The 19,251-nt window shown below is 43.5% G+C and overlaps 1 protein-coding gene across 1 annotated transcript in view; it reads left to right on the top strand.

Annotated features, from left to right (window-relative positions):
• EXOC2 (exocyst complex component 2) overlaps positions 1-19,251 on the top strand; it is a 222,857-nt gene that overhangs the window by 135,580 nt on the left and 68,026 nt on the right. The window contains exons 13-16 of the mRNA XM_088471721.1: positions 3,704-3,772; positions 4,207-4,361; positions 7,396-7,517; positions 11,534-11,595. Of these exons, the coding sequence (XP_088327847.1) occupies positions 3,704-3,772; positions 4,207-4,361; positions 7,396-7,517; positions 11,534-11,595 (408 nt within the window). The remainder of the gene's footprint in view (positions 1-3,703; positions 3,773-4,206; positions 4,362-7,395; positions 7,518-11,533; positions 11,596-19,251) is intronic.

Below are 19,251 nucleotides of genomic sequence, written 5' to 3'. Positions count from 1 at the left end.
ACCTGACTTGCCATCGGACCATCCCCCCGCAGGATCCCTGCATCCCTACACCTTAGGAACCTCTGTCCTAGATTATATATGTTAGTATAGCAGTGATCAAGAGATGCTTTTTTAAAAGCAAACTTTCAATCACCCATCTATTATGTTTTTATTAATCTCAAACATGTAAGACATTCGATTGTAAGCTCTCATGAGTAGGATTCTCTACCCTCATGTTCTCTTTATTCCCTCAGTTATACGATCATCACCTTCCCACTGTCAAGAACAGCACCAAACCTTGGGTTTGGCCACTTTGCTGCTCATTTGGGTGTTATGACTGCTGCTGCAGAATGTTTATTAATCTTGTCCATGTTCTGCATTGTTTTGTAACATGTCACTTTCTTCTTGTTTCATACATACTGTTTCCACTTATGTACTGTGCACGGTACTGCGGACCCCTTGTAGTGCCATATAAATAATGGATAATCGTAAAGCAGTGACCGCGGTGAGCGAAAAAAATTGTGGATCCCAAGGACCCCTGACTTTAAAGATTGGCGTCTTACTCCACAGTTTCTGAGTCCCATCACATATTAATGGAGGCGAGGGCAATAAAATGCTAAAAATGTACTTACACACATGTATAGAAATACAAAACTGTTGTAGTGTTTGTAGTAATGGCTCACTAGAATATAATAGATACATGAAAAAAATACCTCTACTGTAATTGTCACTAAAATGCATAGTGTCCATCCATTTTATTGCTCCAGGTCCACAAAATAATTGGTGGCATCCAATAGGTTAATAAGATAGATGAAAAAAAATCTTTCTAGTGGTTAAAGCAGTTCCAGGTATAATAATAACTAATATTCAAAAATGCTTAGAATCGTCTGCACCACAGTATTGATTTGTTTGTAACCTTCAGATTGTATAATTCATGGCCATATCTCCACACAGTTCAATATCATGTGTAGCAGGTAATCAGCCTGAGCTATTTGATCAGTCCGTAAAAAATTTGTAACAGTATATGTATCTGTTACAATGTTTCCACATAAAAGTCCGTACATATCTATACAGGTGCAACACTTAGCTCACCACATTGATAAAATGGTGATAGCTTATCGCCTCCGGCTAAAGAAGAGTGTATAGCCACCTGTCTGTGTGGATCAGACCAGACTCCGCAATCATCAGACACGGACCTCCTCTTGTTGTTTAAATTCATGTTTGTGGACATCAATTCCTTGCTGAAGTGGATTATGGCTGGTGCATAAAAACAGTTTGTAGCAGTCCAGGGAGATCCTGGGGGCAGTGCTGGGGGTAGGGATGTGGTCAGGATAGCAACTGGGGCAGTACTGGGGGTAGGAAAGGGAGTAAGAGTTGATAGCAGTTGGGGCAGTGGATACTTCCTGGTAGGAGCCCCCCCCCCTGGTCATCGTTGTCTGCCTCCAGCTCCTTCCTGTCTGCATGCAGAGAGCTGGGATAGAACGGAGGCAGCACTGCTGCAGCCAAGCAGGATCTGCCACCACCGATGAATGCAGAGCCAGGAAGGACTAAGTACGTGGGTAGGAGGTGGTTTCCAGTCAGTGGCGGTTGGATGAGACACTGCCGGCGGCGATTGGTTGAGAGATGCTGCCAACAGCGATTGGTTGAGAGAGCATGCCTGCAGGATGTGCTCTGTGTGTGCTATGTCCACAGCAACCAGTCACTGCCGGCAGTGTCTCCCGAACCAATTGCTGCCGGCAGTCAATGTCTACGGACCAGTGGTTTTGGTCGCAAATTGGCAGAACGGGCCGGCGCAGGTCAGAATGGGGAATCGTGGCTCAAGTGTATGGGGCCCTTTTCTTAGCTATGCTTTACCCAATGCACACTGATGTGCTGGTACAGCGCCCATCATTTCCAGGTTGCACATCAGGCAACAGTGTGGGAATAGCCTCTACCACAACCCAGTCTATAACCAGCACTGAATGCAGTAGGGCAATGCTGCACCCTTGGTAATCCTCCATCCTGTTTTACTATCCTCCTACACCATGCAATAATCTTGCCCATACCTGATGCCTGGGTAGCTGGCCGAGTACTGAGTCTGCTACTAAAATGCTTACATAGCACCGGGGGTGGGGGCGCAGTCATGTGGACTCAGCAATGCTTCCTGACTTAATATAAAGTAAAGGTGATCTCCTATTAGTCACAGCGGACAGCGCTCCCATTGGTCTGGCTGTTACATCGCAGGCAGCAGCTCCTTAGATATTAACTCAGAGACGCTGCAGTACCGGCAGCGATTGGATGAGAGAGCGGGCCTGCAGGGCGCGCTGAGTGTGTGTGCTATGTCTGCAGCAACCAATCACTGCCGGCAGCATCTCCCTAACCAATCGCTGCCGGCAGTGATTGGTTGGGGAGACGCTGCCGACAGTGATTGGTTGGGGAGACGCCGCCGGCAGTGATTGGTTGGGGAGAAGCTTCCGGTGGTGATTTCCCTGCTGCAGACACAGAACACACCGCACGTCCTGCAGGATCCGCTTTGTTTTAAAAACCATGTCACCAACTGCCTGTATCGCCTAAATACGCGTTACAGCGCGTATTTTGTGATCACTTGTAAAGTATGGCTAATTGAAGATTGAGAGACCATTTATTTAATTAAACATATCAACTCTTTTCCTTTTCTAACTTTGTGTCAAAATTATGGGAAATTATTTAAACTGTTATCATCTGCAGTGGATTTTAGGTCGTCCTTTGCCATAACTTTCATTAAATTGGTATCATGGTTATGTGCAGCCATTAGTGCTCTCTGAGGACTTCTAATTATACAGGGGCTCCAGAATGTATTTGCTCTTGCTTATACACCTAATATGTAAACCCTTTCATGTGGCATTACTCTAGACTCAGACATATCGAAAAGGGACATTAATACTATCGTATAAGACAGATGTATGTTTCTTGGGCTATATAGAAGAAGCTAATGATAAACACACAACTATATTGTTCAAATAACTAATTTTCCAGACAAAAAGTTGCATGGCCAATATTGGATTTCTGGTATTTGCAGTATTTTAGTTCTTCGTATCTCTATACAGTTGGATAATTCAGACAATTGCAGTTCTATTATTTTATTTTATTTTGTTTTGACGTTTAGTTTAACTGCACTGTTGAAAACCTTTTCAAGAACTGAGTAAAATATATAAGCACAAAGGAATCTGCTTGTGCTATATAAAAAACTGTTACTAATAATAATAAATATGGACCATGTAGTGTATTTAATCCATATATAAGAAATAATAATGTTATTATTATATAGCATTTTTCTACTAATAGGACTCAGTAATTTACATTTTATCAAATCACAAGAATTAATAGTGTACAGAAAAAAGAGCTAAGGAATTCAAAATTTTCATTATTTTTTTAAATAGAAATGAGAGGGGCATTAATGAGATGCTGGAGTAACCAGTTAGATCTTGAGTCTCATTTTGAAGGTTTCCAGAGTGGAGGCCTCTTGAACCGTGTGAGGAACTAATTTATTACAATTTATAAACCATGTTGGTTTTGTAGAGCAACAATTGCCTCACTCATAATCATATTTGTACCTGGTTGAGCCTGACTGTAAAGTGTTTTGTCTATTTCTTTTACTATAGTGTAAGAACATACTTGTGTAGAGTCAACGTACTGTACACTCATTACAATGTATTTTTTAGAAAAACTGTGTTTAGAATTTTTCTGTTTTGTGATTTCCCTCTAGACTGCAGAAAAATCAGGCCAAATGGAGCAATACAGGAAAAATGCAAAACAAAGACCAAATGTTTTCAGGGTAAGTTAAAGCTGCATCCAAACATATACACTGTTTAAATTCACAAATTCATTTTTATGTGGGGCATACTGAGTTTGAAGGGATTTTCCAGTCATTCCCCTGAAACCTCCACTTGCAGTACTTAGTGTACAGTGCTCTGGTCTGTAGAGCAGATATTCCTCCAAGCAGTAGTTAACTTTCATTACTAGCGCTGCATTGGTTTTCTCCTATTCAGGGAAACCAATGCCAAAGGTGATTGGTAGAGATCCCAGCTATGTGCAACTGCCAGGCCCTGTACAGTACAGCACCACAGTACTACATGGATCAGAAAAATTCAATATCAAAGTAGAGATCTGTTTTAAAACTAAAAAAGAAAAAAAAACTCTGATATATTATGTAATTTTCATCACTTGAAGTGATTACTACTTGCATTTCTGTCATTTTCTGTGTATTAGGAAATGATGCAAGTGATGCAGTCACTGGTGAAGCTCATCCGTGGAGCTTTGCTGCCATTTACTCTTGGTGAAGAGGACCTGAAGCATTATGGGGGCTGGGATATGAAGACTGAACTGTCTGGCCCTTGGTTAGCTCATGTTGTCCAAACTGTCAGGTAAACGTGATAATAGTTACCTCAATCACCAGCCTATTACACCTTTAATTCTTTTGTTTCTGCGATGGCTATATTACTCATCTGTATTACCAACCTTGACAAAATTTGCTAAATATCGTTATATTACTTTGGGTTACATTATACACAAAATGGTTTTTGTGTTATATATCTATATATATCTATATATATATATATCTATATATATATCTCTAGTAAACCTAGTAATATATTCATAAATAATGAGCTGTGAACTCCAGTTGCTTGACTACAAATTACTGGGCCCCATATAAATCTTTTTATGCATACCTTTCACCCCATCAACAATGATTCCATTGGAAACTCATTGGGATTAATGTTGCATAGAACAATTACACAGCCTCACTCTAATGCTGTGAAGCCTCTGCATACTTCCAACCCCCTGCTAGTGGTCCCCTTCCACATATCCCAGTCCCATGTAGCTGTTTCCCAGCTTAGATCCCAGCAGAGCTCCACTAGCATAGTTCCCAATCCTCATTTGTTTCCCCATGAAAACCATCACATGTACATATGTAGTATTTAGGAGGAGTTGATCTCCCTGTTTCAGTTTTTATACTTCCCCTGAAAGCAATACTTCATTCGCTAGTATAGGCTGCTAGCATATTTTTACACCCTGCTAATAGAAAATTGTATTCAAAACTAATTGATTGGAAGGTTATTTAGAATGTTCAACCGTTAGCTGCCATATTCCATCTCTAACAACAATACCCAAACATGACTCTTCTATCTGAAATTCAGCTTCTGACATAGGCTGATACCACAGTGGTGCTTTATAATGCTGCATTATTCCAGCTAAGAAAAAAATTACAATTACTGTAGTTACTTTAGCATCTTAGTTGGTGCTTCAGCGATGCATTACTGAGCACTCGTGTGGAGATGTATTTCAGAGCTTAATGCAGAGATACTATATCCCCTTTGGACATTTTTACATGAGTAGAAGGTATTCCGAAAAGTGTTTCATCTTTAAAACGGCCTGTGTATCACAATTCTTACACGGCTTCTGCTCCCTGACACATGTATAGTATAACTCACTGCTGTGTAAGCTTCAGCTCTGGACTTTTAAACTGAAAAACACTTGAACCCCCTGATTTATCTCTCAAATAGAATGCAATTTGATCCCTGTCCTATAAATATTGGGAGCCACTGGTCATACAGTACTTCCCGGTAAAGCTGTATAAAGCCTTTGCTTCACTACTGCCAAACATTGCACATAATTTATATGGGTTGGGTACGAAATGCCGGCATTCGGGATCCCATGTAGGTTAGCAATCCCGATGACTCAAGATAAGTTATATCTAACGTAACCCCTACCCTAACCCTAATCCTCCATCCCCGATGCCTAAACCTAACCCTCTCCCCTAGTGCCTAACCCCTAACCCTCCCTCCCAACACCGCAACTTACCTTTGGGATTCCAGCGGTCGAGCATCCAGCACAGGTATTCTGATAAGTGTCGGGATTTCTGCGTCTGCATTGTGACCGGGGAAATCCCTGCTGTCAGGATATTTAAACATATCCCAATTTATATACCAAGATAAGAATATGTAAGTGTGTACTCCTATTAAAATTCCAAAAATATGATTAGTTGGTGACTCTTATATGAATAAATACAGTACAAAGCGTAGTCCCAGATGTGTCCTCATATACCTAGCCACGAGCCACTCCTAGAGATGTAGAGTACCGTCTTTCTCTCTACATTTTGCACCTTATTCAGATCGCAGACGCAGCAAAACACCACTCAAACTGTACTAGATACTGGGCTGTGACGTAACCCGCACATGAATTACATTTTAAACATGTACAAAGTTGCAGATGGAGCACAACTGAACTTGATGTGAGAAAAAGCCATGGCTGCTGCATCGTAGCACATCGTATACTGATTCAGACTCATTCGTGCACACACATATAAAAGTGTCACACATCACATTGATCATTGCAATCTAGCAATGTAGTTTTGTCAATTTCAGTCGTTTTGTTTTTGCATGCAGTGGGGCTGTTTGGCACGATTAAAGCCACAGTGAATGAGGACACCTGGATTAACTGTAATGGTGCATACACACGGTCAGATTTTCCTTCAGATCTGTACAATAACGATTTTAAAAATCGTTCATAGCTGAAGGAAAATCTGACATATCGGACATGTTTGTCAGATGAACGATACGTGTTCCCGTTTGTCAGATAACGATATCTGATGTGTTTGCAGTCAGATTTCTCAGATTTGATTAATTTTAATACTGTACAGGCAAAAATCGTTCAATCGTTCATCTGACATAAGCTGCCCATCCACTACAAGATGCGGGGACGAAGGCACGATTACGACATCATAATCGTGCCATCGTTCCCCTAGGGTGAAGTGCATACACTGAACATTCAGACATTCAGTGTATGCAGATCAATCATCCCTGAACATGGCAATCTGACAGCGGTCGTCAGGTTGACCGTCATGTTCGGGCGATGATAGATGTTAAAAACGACCAGCGGGCACGCGCATCGCTGGTCGGTTTTAACATTTTACTGCGCGATTTGCGGACGATTTGCAAGCGATTGCACGATAACGACGTCATTATGGTGCAATCGCCTGTCAAAATCGCCTAGTGGCTGGGCAGCAATTTCTAACAGTGTGTATGCACCATAAGTCTCTAATACTAAAGTGCTATTGTGCCTCTAGTGTTCATTCTAGCACCCTGCACCTGTCACAACCTGTGCAGTTCTTCTTTCCTGCCTGGGTGTTGCTCCAGTGCTTCTAGCACACTATGGTCGGTATCTAAGCAGTTTGTTGGATCAGCTGAGTGTGCTAGAAGCACCAGAACAGAGTGTGACACCCCAGGAACGAAAAGGGACTGCACGGGTTGTGACAGGTGCAGGCTACTATAATGAACACTAGCCTCTACAGATATTTAACCATGTCTGTGTACATAAAGTGAAGGTCAAATTGTGGTATAAAATTTCCGTAACCAGAAAATAAACCTCTTTAATGGCTTTGTGTTATGGTCCATATAGGCTTACTTATGAATCACTGACCGCCCTTGAAATCTCAAATGACATTCTACAGTCTATACAAGACCTGATTCTGGATTTAAGAGTACGTTGTGTTATGGTCACTTTGCAGCATACTGCGGAAGGTAAGAGTGTGTTTTTGGCAGGTGTCTTATCTTACATCGTGTCAAAAATAAAGGTGCATAAAGCTCAACCTTTCATACATCATAGTTACATTGTACCAGGGGCAATCAATACTTTGATTGTAGCAGTTGCCTATTTAGCTTCAAACGCTTGCTTCCTGACTCCAAAATGGTAATCTGATAATTCCCTGCATGCATTATCACCATAATGTCCTCTAATACCATTTCTTGTATCCAGTCCATTTTGTTTGTGAATTTGCCATCACCACCTCATTTGGTTATGAAATCCACATCTTACTTACCTTTAAGGAGCCCTTTCCCATGTTGACATTGAACCTGTATGTATTCCATTTGCAACTGATCACCTTTGTCTGCTGTATGGGTCTTGGTAAGAGACTCAATAGACCAATCTTTGATTGCATATATACGAAGTATATTCATTAAGTCACTTCTAATATATCGTTTTGGCAAAGTAAACATACCTCATTTTACAAACCTCTCTTTATAAATGTAATCCTCACATTCACTGATCCCCCTTGAGTTTTCCTGAGTTACCCAAAACTGTACTTCATCTAACGGATACTGTAATGGTACTATTACGTTTAATGTATCCTAGGATTTATGCACACTTTCTCTCAACTATTATTCCCATGTCCTTTTCCAGTTTTTTTTTTTCCCCCAAATTGCATTTCATTTACTGTGTAAATAGCACTACCATGGCATAGTTGCATAACACTAAATTTATCTACGTTCAACTGTATCTTCCATGCCACAGCCTGGTTTACCGTTTTGTATAAAGCTTTCTGTAGCAAGCTACTATTCTGCTTTGTGTTACTACAGTACCGCTATATAGCTTCGTATCATCAGCAGTTATGGGCACTTTACGTTCTAGGTCACCTGTAACGATGTTCAGAAGAAATGAACATCTTGCCTGGCGTGGTGGAATCATTTGCTTGCTGGATGGACTGTTACGATGGTGGGCGGCACCAGCCATCTGAGTGAGCCTCAGCTTACGAACGCTGGCCAGCTTGCGAGGCCAGGAAACTACACAGCCCTAGGCCTTGCCACGCCCGGATAAAGGGGCTGATACGCCCCTCTGTCCGGGAACGCCAGCTGTCCCCAACCTCGCACCATTCTTTAAATGCCTCTACCTGTCAATCAGGCAGAGGCATAGCGGGGGCTGCACGTGATCATGCAGGACTCATTCTGCACATGCACAGAACAGGTCCTGATAATCGGGAATCTGTGTTCATCGTGCAATGCTGAATTAGCCCCATTCTACGTTTTATTTTTCTTGCTATGTGTTTCAAAAATGTCTTGGGACTAGAATTTCTTTTACAAACCATTTTTCAGCTTCAGTCTTTGCTAACCTGATTTCCTTTCTACATACTGTATTTTGATACATTCTTTGTAATTCCAGAAGTTTCAGTCCCTTCTATTTATTTTAAGTTTTCAATGCTCTTGTTTTCCTTCTTACCTTCAATTCCATTCTTACCTAACATTTGTTGCCTTTTCTTCCTACAAATGTTTCATTACAGTGTTTACTTGCAACAGTGTTTAGTTAAAATATGTTTTAGTAATTTCCCATGTGGCCTCTGTGCTTTTGTGTAAAGCTGGGTACATACTATGTGATTCATTGCACGATATATATTGCCCCGACGCAGAAGTGCTGCACTGGAAGCAGCCCACTGGTAAGAAATTAAAAACCATCCAAAGGGCTAAGGAAGGTGACCGCCCATCTTCTGGCAGTGTAACTGGGTGCAGGGGAAGACCAGGCCCTGTAGCAGCCGTACCCCCTGCAGCTACTATAGCTTAAGCCCTTGGTTAAAATCATACTTGCCAACTCTCCTGGTTTGTCTAGGAGTGTCCTGAATTTTGGGGCATCTCCTGAACTCCCGAAAGAGTTGGCCAGTCTCCCGCGAGCCACCCACTTCCTAAGTGAAGCTGGCAGCCCCCTTTCTTATATGAAATTTGCCTCCAGGTCCAGGTGCTGCCCGACCCTTCCCTCATGTTGCCTTTTACGGAATCCTCTGAAGATGCAATTGTGTGACTTTCATGATCCAACAAGCAATTAAGTAAACGAAAACATAATTAAATACAACAGTAGACAAAATAATTTTTGCCAGAAATGGCTAACCGTGCATTTAAAGGATAATACAACCACTACTGTGAGACATAACTGAAGTCACCTTTGAGTTGTGCGATTTTGTGCTTATTTATGATCATTGAGAGCCCCATGGACTTCTAATAGCCTTATATTTTACTATAGATGGTAAATTATCCCACATATATTTATGGGAATACATATGTTACACCGCCAGCCACATTGTCCGGCGGTTCAAGTCCCGGCAGCTGCAGCCCGACGTAGAAGGAAATCCCGATCATCCGAAAGGTAAGTATTATCTAACCTAATCTATCCCCTAACCCTCCTTTAGGGTGCCTAACCCTAACCTCCCCACCCCCCCGTGCCTAAACCTAACCCACCCTTTCCCCGCCTTTTAAACTTAAGTCCCCCGGGGGGGTGCCTAACCCTAAAGGGGGTAATCCACTACACGATTTTAGCAGGCGATTGAACGATAACGATGTCGTTATCGTTCAATCGTTTATAAATCATGCAGTATTTGGTCGTTAATGATCAACGATGCGCACTCCCGCTGGTCGTTTGATCGTCTCGTCAGTTGACCGAACATGCAGGTCAATTTTACTTGATCTATTAAAGATCGTTTACAAATCGTTCAGACTGAAAGATAACATTTCAAGGGAAAATCGTTTAGAGATTGGACCGGGAGTAGATCGTCTAGTGGATGTGCCCCTTTACCCTCCCTCCCCCTAGCCTAAACCTAACCTCTGGGGGGAGGGTGCCTAACACTAAATCCTCCCCGGAACCCTAAACCTAACGCTCCCCCCCGCGCGACTGTCCGTGCTCGGCATCCCTTCGATCGGGATGCCGGGCGCCGGTCTCCCGGTGTAGGCTAATTAACCCTCACCGGGATTCTGTAGTGGAGATGCCGGCGGTCGGCATAGCGACCGCCAGCATCATAAACACATACCTATTTATGCTGTTTCTGTTTTCTACTCAAATATAGCTAGATTGCTGTCCTATAATGTTATATATATTGAAAAAAATTAAATGCCAGGTTATTAATTTAACAGTCTGTTTAATTGCATTGCTGCATATACAGGTGACAAACAATTGGAAGAACCTTGTATGGCAGTTTAGGTTGCAGTTGAAGAGGCGTGTGGATGAAGGTGTTATGTAACAAGTTTCTGAAAAATGACTTTTATAAATGGATGATGGTGTTGTGACTTAGGGACTATAGTGTAACAATGCTATTTTCAATATTGGTAGTCTATTTTTACTGATATATTTTGTGTATAAAATTGCTGTGTCCAATTCTTAAGTTCTAATAATTCATCTTTAACTGTAAATATCTCAGTTTCTTCTAAACGTAACATAACACCTTGATCCACTCGCCTCTTCAGTTATTTCTCTTGCGGAGTTTCCTAAGCTACTATTTGAAAACAAGTGGTTTACACTGCTACCTGTTGTTTAGCAGCACACACAGCAGGGAAATTGAAGACTAAAAAGCTGCAGAGAAAAGAGCGGCACTTTATTGTTTTAACAATAACAAAGAGGCTAAACCTCAAATAAAACTATTTAACTAAAATAAATTGTTACGCACAATCTGAATGAGCATATACAGGACTCTAGGTGAGTATCAATGTCCCCGCATTGATGTTTAACTATCATTCTTTTCCCATCTTATTAAGGAACAGATCATTTCTGTCCAAACTTCAATTTCTTTAGCCTGTTTAAGAGGGCAACAAACTGGAATAAGCTTTAAAACTGTTAGCAGATAACCAAGCAAGAACGGGTAGAGAGAGAGAATAGAGACTATGGCATGGCAGCCCCCAGTCTGTGAAAAATGTTGTGAGATAAATTACTTTGAAAGTATTAATAAAATATTTCTCAAACATCAGTATAAGTCTTAATAATGTGCTAATTTTGACTTTTTCAGAAGTAAAGCGGTTAGCTGACAAAGAAGATTGCATCATTGATAATGAAGGTTTAAGCTCTTTGGTACGTACTGTACATTTGAAATTGTAATGCATATATCTTTATTATACAGGTGCTACATACCACAGGGTACTTATTTCTTCAAAATTAAGACACTTCTTAGCGCCTCCCATAATGTACACACTGCAAGTGCCTTAAGAGATGTGTTCTGATCTGAGCGGTGCAATTGGTCATTCCTTAAGCAAACTGGAACAATATGAGAACTGTGTAGAAGCTCAAGGGAAAAGTAAGGAGCTAGGTACATCTCCATGCGGTTGTGTTCTATGCATACAGGGCCTGATTCAGCAAGGAACATAGTTGCTTATAGGCACGCAATTGGCCGATTGTTGCGTTTTGTGCATGCGTATGCATCGTGCGAACTATCCACTGCCATGGGAACTGCAATTACAGAGGATACGCAGACCCATGCCAGAGTGATTGACATGCCGTTTGTGCGTGGTGACGGGGGAAGGGGTAGTCGGCCGAACACAGCCGTACCGGTGCGTTCGCATGCTATTGCAAGGGTGTGCATAAATTATCCACTGCGATACCATATGCAGCCTGAGGCCTCATAGCGTGCGTGGCTGTTAGCAATTTCTGAGTAAGGTCAGGGCTTGTGCAAGTGTGAGTATTTGTCCGATGGTACTCGATTGTACCGATGGTTTCGCTATGTTGACAAAGTATGCTGATGTTGGTAAAGGGAAGTGGGCGTCCTAATGTTAGGCAGCTATCGCAATGCGATTGCAATCATTTACATACTGCATCCCGCTGATATTAGCAACTGCGTTGCATGTGTATAAGCAGAATAGCGATTTGTAGTGAATCAGGCCCGCAGTACACCACTGTTACGCAGCCTTGGGTACGGACTAGGGGCCAAATGTAATAGATGTGAGTTTGAAAAAGTGGTCCGATTCTGGCTTATTTCTGCTGACTTTCAAGTCACCGTATATATGAAAAAGGGCTTGATTCAGAGATGTGCGCTAACCTGATGGCTAGCGCACATCTCAGATGTTTGGAGGACTGCGCATGCGATGCAGGTGTACTGTGCATGTGCAGCCCTCCGACTTCGAGCCTGCACACAGTGTGTCCCAGCCGCAGCCTGGTTGACAGGCTGTCGCATTTGGGAGGCGGAGCGGGGGTGTTCCCTGGCAGCGTTCCCGGAAACAGGGCGTGTGTGCGGCTGTGCAATTCCGTTCATTTCTGAATCAGGCCCAGAATGCGACTAAACCTAATTCTACAGAATTGCGCCCCAATCATTCTCACCGTGATGTAACTCACAAATTGAAAAGTCATCAGAAATGTGCCAGATAACTTCCTAAAGAGTAGACAGGCCTCAATATTAAAGTAAGCTGTGCTCCATATGTTTTAATTATGTTGAAATTAAACTTTTAAAGAAAAAAACTGTAGTTTCCCCCTTCCCCCATGCAGAACCAGCATTAATGCTTTTACATACCGTAAGCTGGTAATGGAAAAACTGGGTGGGACAGAGCATGGGGTTCCCCCAATTCATTTACCGGCATTAGGCTTGACCAGCCAAGGTTAGTGGAATCATAAAGGGGAGGTCCGTAGTATCAGTTGGCACCAGGGCTGGTTTCCCCAAGGGAGTGGGGCCCGCAAAAATAAAAAGTGTAGGCTCCTCCTTCTGGGTATAACCAGTCCTACTGCCAATATCACTACTGCCAATACTCCCGGAGCTTTGGGTACGGAGGTAATAATTGTATACCACTCCCCTGGGTCAAGTATATAGTGCTCTACATCCTACCAAGCCTTGGGTGTTGGTCAGTTGTATCAGAGCCCATTGCGATTAAATTGCATATACATTGTATGTGACTTGTGCTAGCTCCTGTATTGATACTGACACTTATTTCTGACTGTCAGTTATATCTATCACTGTGTTTCTCCTCATACCTCTGTATAAGGTGTGTGGGGTTTTCTGTGTACTTCTCAAATACTGGTACTTGAGAAGGCTGTCACATTGCATTGCGTTTATACCTTGTACATTTTATACATTGATATGTCAAAGGTAAAAGGGAAGTAGGAGGTTGAGGCTCCTGTGCTGGTTTCATGTAAGTCCTGTTTGAAGGGCTTGTCAGCTAAGGATTTCATGCAAGATGTTTTGTGTGCTAGCTATTTTAAAGAGCCACCTCTCCAATCCAGTACACCAGCTCCTGTACAAGAGCCACCCAGGGTGTCCTCTTGGTCTCAAGTTATGTCACATTTAGTGGACTGGGCAGCAGCTCCGGTACTGCCTCCCACTATGGGGTACCCGCAGCAGTTACATCCTGCTATGTGTATGCCCCCCATGCATCCTTTCTGGATAGATGCCTATGCTCACTCAAGTCAGAGTATGGTTCAACCATCCACCGCTGCTCAGCAAGTGGTGCAAGCGAATAGACCAGTTACCATTAAGCATGGGCATAAGAGAGTATCCCATCAGGCGCAACCTGGGAATTCTAACACATCAGATGAGGATACACAGGGTTCCTCTTCTGGGTCTCTCTCAGCTGGGAAAGACCACCAATCCTCCGTGGATGTCCCCTCTCTGGTAAGAGTGGTTAGATCCGTCCTTAGTATAGAGGAAGAGGAGGTTCCTCCTAAATCTATGACTCCAGTCTTTAGGTGTCAGAAAGTGGGAAAGGATTACTTTCCTCAGTCTGAGCAGCTGACGGACCTCATGGCTAAAGCATGCAGCACTCCAGATAGACGTTTGCATGCTACAAAGAGGTTAACATCTCTGTACACATTTTCACCTGGTGAATGTACTAAGTGGGAAGTCCCTCCGACTATCGATGCTCATGTGAGACGGTTGATCAGGAGCTCTATATTAGCTGTTCCATCCGCATCCTCACTCAAGGATGTTACAGATAGAAAACTTCAATCATGAATGAAATCAGTTTTATCATTATCTGGAGCTATTACCCGACCGCCTATGGCCGTAGCCTGGGTAGCCAAGGCTATGGAGGTATGGACGAAAGCACTGGAAGACAGTATGTCACAGGCTACCAGAGAACAACTGTCCTATCTCTCCCAAATGCGAGAAGCGGCTGCTTATGTGGGAGAAGCGGTTATTGACGCAGGACTTCTGGCTTCTAGAGTATCTGCAGCTTCGGTTGTTGTTCGCAGAATCTTTTGGTTAAGGTACTGGAAGGCAGATGCGGGATCCAAGAAAGCTCTCAAATCCTTGCCTTTTGCTGGAAAAATACTGTTTGGACCAGAATTGGATAACATAGTGGCTACTTTGGCAGCATCAAAATCTGCCGGATTACCATCTGCAAATACCTCTAAATATAGGCAGTCTTCGTTTCGGACCTATTTGCCAGCAAGGAAGGGCAAAAGGATATTCTTTTTCCAGACCAGATAATTCCCGCAGGAAAGCCAAACTGCAAACCAAGAAATCATGGTCAGTCAGACGTCCAGCTTCCAAGCCAGATGGTAAACCTTCTGCCTGATGGGGCAGGCCTCCCCCTGGAGGCTCTCAGGGTGGGAGGACAACTTCTCCAGTTTTCTTACGCCTAACATCAAACAACGGATTCTTGAGTTCGAGAAGTGGTCTCTCAAGGATATGCCCTCATGTTTCTGAGGCTTCCTACTCTGAATTTTTTTCTTTTGCACAGCTCATCCATCAGACCCGGTCAAAGCCCTGGCCTGCTTAGTTCAGGGGTAATAATCCCTGTTCCTTTGGCCCAACAAGGAAGGGGTTATTATTCAAGTTTATTCTTGATTCAGAAGCCGAATAGGTCTCATCACCCTATTCTGAATCTGAAATTTCTCAACAGGTTTATCCATGTGCCCAAGTTCCGTATGGAAACCCTACGGGCAATTATGCTGGCAATGGAGCCTGGGGATTTTATGGTTTCCCTGGACATTCAGGATGCGTATCTCACCAAAGGTTTATGAGGTTTGCTATTCATCAGCAACATTACCAGTTTCAGGCTCTGCCCTTTGGTCTGTCCACAGCCCCACGGGTGTTTACCAAGATAATGGCAGTCATGACGGCTCATCTCAGACAACAAGGAGTCGGGATACTGCCATACTTGGATGACCTCTGATATTGGTGCAGTCATCTCCAGGTGACCATTGTCTGTCTACAAGAGCATGGCTGGATAGTCCATTGGAAAAAGTCTTCTCTTTCTCCAACGCAACAGATGGTACATCTGGGGGCGTTACTGGATTCCCTGGCACAAAGGATCTTTCTACCGGGGGACAAGATTTCTGCTCTACAATTGCGGGTGTACAAATTGCTCCGTAATCGAAGAGTATCAGTTCTCACAGTAATGCAGGTCCTGGGGTCCATGGTATCCACCTTCGACATGGTGGCATATGCCCACTTCCATTCCAGGCCCCTGCTGCAATGCATTCTGTCTCAGTGGGATGGTCAGTATAATCTGATAAGGTCTCAAACGATCCTCATCTCGCCAGAGGTTCGGCTCTCCCTCTCATGGTGGCTGCAGACAGCTCATTTGAACAAGGGTCACCCATTATGGAAATTGTGTTCTCCTCACCACGGACGCAAGTCTTCGAGGATGGGGCGCGGTGATAGGTCATCACACCTTTCAGGGAAGATGACCGCTCAGGAAAGTCACCTGCCCATAAACATTTTGGAGCTTCGTGCAGTGCAGTGCACAAGGTGCTCATTCTGGCACAGGATCTCTTTCAGGGCGGGCCTGTCCAGATTCAGTCCAACAATGTGACCACAGTGGCCTACATCAACCATCAGGGAGGCACATGATGTCCGGCTGTCCAGGGCAGTGGCGAACATTCTGGTTTGGGTAGAACACCATCTTCCAGCAATATCTGCAATATTCATCCCAGGAATCCTCAACTGGCAAGAGGACTTCTTAAGTCGTCAGAACGTCTTTCAGCTCCTGATGGACAAGTGAGGACTACTGGACGTAGACCTCATGTCATCACATCACATCCACAAAGTCCCCAGGTACGGGTCCAGGACAAGAGACCCCTCAGCTGCTTTTGTGGATGCTCTGGCAGTGAGGTGGGACTTAAGGTTGGCATACCTGTTTCCTCCATTCTCCCTCCTACCAAGGGTCCTCAGAAAATTCAAGCAAGAAGGTGGCAGGGTGATACTAATAGCTCCGGCTTGGCGCAGGTGACATTGGTTCGCCGATCTGACATGTCTATCTATAGACGATCCACTTCCTCTACGGCCGGATTTGTTAGTGCAGGGTCCCTACCTACATCCGAACCAACCTCGTCTGGCTTTGACAGCATGGCTCTTGAGTCTTCCGTCTTAAAAGCAAAAGGTTTTTCTACTTCTGTGATTCAGACGATGCTCAGGGCAAGAAAGCCTTCCTCTGCCCGCATCTATTACAGGATTTGGCATTCTTTTTTTTTTCAATGGTGTTCCCACAGAGAGTATGACCCTAAAGTTTTCAGGGTCTCCTGAATTCTTGCTTTTCTGCAAGCTGGACTAGACCTCGGTCTTTGCCTGACTACCTTGAGATTTCAGGTTTCTGCATTGTCAGTTTCATTCCAGCACAGATTCGCTCCCCTGCTGGATATTGGAACATTTTTGCAGGATGTTCTCCACCTTCAACCACCAATTGTCCCTCCGGTGGCACTGTGGGATTTATCCTCCCTTTGAGCCCTTGGACACAGTCGACCTCAAATGGTTGACAGCAAAGACACGTTCTCCTCGCTATCTCCTCAGCTCGCAGAGTTTCTGATTTGGCCATGCTTTCGTGTCGCTCCCCATTTTTTATATATAAAATATAAGCTGTCCTCTGTACATGGGCGGGTTACCTTCTGAGGTGGTATTCCATTTTCATATGAAATACAAATTGTTGTTTCGGCCTTTCAGTCTTCAGACCTTTCTGTAGGTGAAGTTTCCCTGGATGTGGTTCGAGCCCTTCATATCTACGTGGATCAATCAGATGCACTTTTTGTGTTTATATATGGGTTTCACAAGCAAGGCTGGCCAGCTAACAAGCAGACTCTGGCTCGGTGGCTGCGTATGACTATATCTCAGGTTTATACACAGGCTGGTCTCCCTGTTCCCATCACTGTGACAGCACATTCTACTTGGTCTGTGGGATCATTGTGGGCGTTTAGACTTTTGCCTCCCAGGATGCTTCCTTTGGGCGGTGGATTCTCCTCTCTGCTCAGGAGCGTCCCCACCCTTAAGGGAACTGCTTTAGGGCATTCTTGTGGACCCTATGGAACCTGAAGAAGAAAATGAGAGTTATGGTAGACTTACCTTTTTATCTTCAAGGTCCACAGGGCGCCTACCCTGACGCACCTGGCCTCAGTTGGGATTTGTTCCTTCTTGTCACGGATTCCCTCATCTTTGTGAGAGTGTTTCTAGTGTAATTTGTTCTTTCTTCTCCACTTTCCTTCTCCTGCCATTGGGCTTGTTTACAAACTGAATGCCTGTGGCTGGCGGTGGGGTATATATGGAAGAGGATCAGGGCATTCTGGGAGCTAAAACTTTGGCTGTTTGGTGCCTGGATTACTCCAACCACATACCCCCCAAGGTAGTTCCTGTGGACCCTATTGACCTTGAAGAAAAAGAGTTAACAAAGGGAAGTCTACCATAGCTCTTATTTTTTTTGCCATGTGTGAGGATGTCAATGATTCTGTAAGTAATAACTGGGTTGAATAGGGATTTTGAGGAGCTTTATTTTAATATTGTTTTCTTTTCAATTCTGTTTTTAGGTTCAGTAGGTTTTTTTTTTTTATTATTTCTTTTATAGGTACACTACAGGTGCCAGTGGAACTGTATGCCAGGGCATACTGGCACTTGTGGTTCTTAAACTGTCAGCATGCCCTGGCAGCCCCTACAATTGGATATGACAATACTTGTATTGCACCAGTTAAGGACATTATTATTCATATTATTGTACAATTATTCCGTCTTACTGCAGGCCTCGGAGGTACAGAAGAAGAGCCCACGTGCTACTGGCTGATTATACCCAGGAGGGGGAGCTCACACCTTTTTCTTCCTAAGGCCCCACTTCCCTGGGGAAAGCAGCCCTGGTGCCAACTGTTCCAAACCTGTTGAAATCATAGTGGGTCTACCTATATGATTCCACTAGTCCAGAGGTTCCCAAAGTCCGCAATTACAGTCCACGTTTTAGGGATATCCATGCTTGAGCACAGGTGACTTAATTAGTACCTCAATCCATTTGATTTAACCATCTGGATTTAACCATTTAGATATCCCTAAAATGTGGACTGTAATGGCGGACTTTGGGAACTTATGCACTAGCCCAAGCTGGTCAAGCCTAGTGTGCTGGTAAAGGAAAAATTAGGGGGACCCCACACTTTGTTTCCACTATATTTTTTCTAATACAAGCCGAGGCAGAAGCACTAGTGCTGGTTCTGCCTAGGCTTGCATTTTATGCATTTTTTTTTTCCAGCAAAAACGCTGGCAAGTGTAGCTTCATAACCCATCGCACATCACCGGCAAGTTGCCGCCCTGAGCATTAAAATTGCATGCTATTACATCCAGCAGATAGTTGCTGCGAGCTTTAACTCGACCGGTAATTCGCAAACTAGTACATTTGCCCCTAGGTATCTTGTTATTGGGAGATGGTAATTAAAGAGTTCCTGTCAAGCAGTTTTTAAGAATCTAACATTAACAGTACAGCCTGAGCAAAATAACAATGTACAGTTATTTACACACAAGAAAATTCTGGTACAGAATGTGTCCCTTCTTCTGGTACC

This window comes from Taudactylus pleione, unplaced genomic scaffold, assembly GCF_031769625.1.
Source record: "Taudactylus pleione unplaced genomic scaffold, aTauple2 ptg000116l, whole genome shotgun sequence".
In the NCBI taxonomy this organism is placed as follows: domain Eukaryota; kingdom Metazoa; phylum Chordata; class Amphibia; order Anura; family Myobatrachidae; genus Taudactylus; species Taudactylus pleione.
This window is presented reverse-complemented; position numbering and strand designations above follow the sequence as displayed.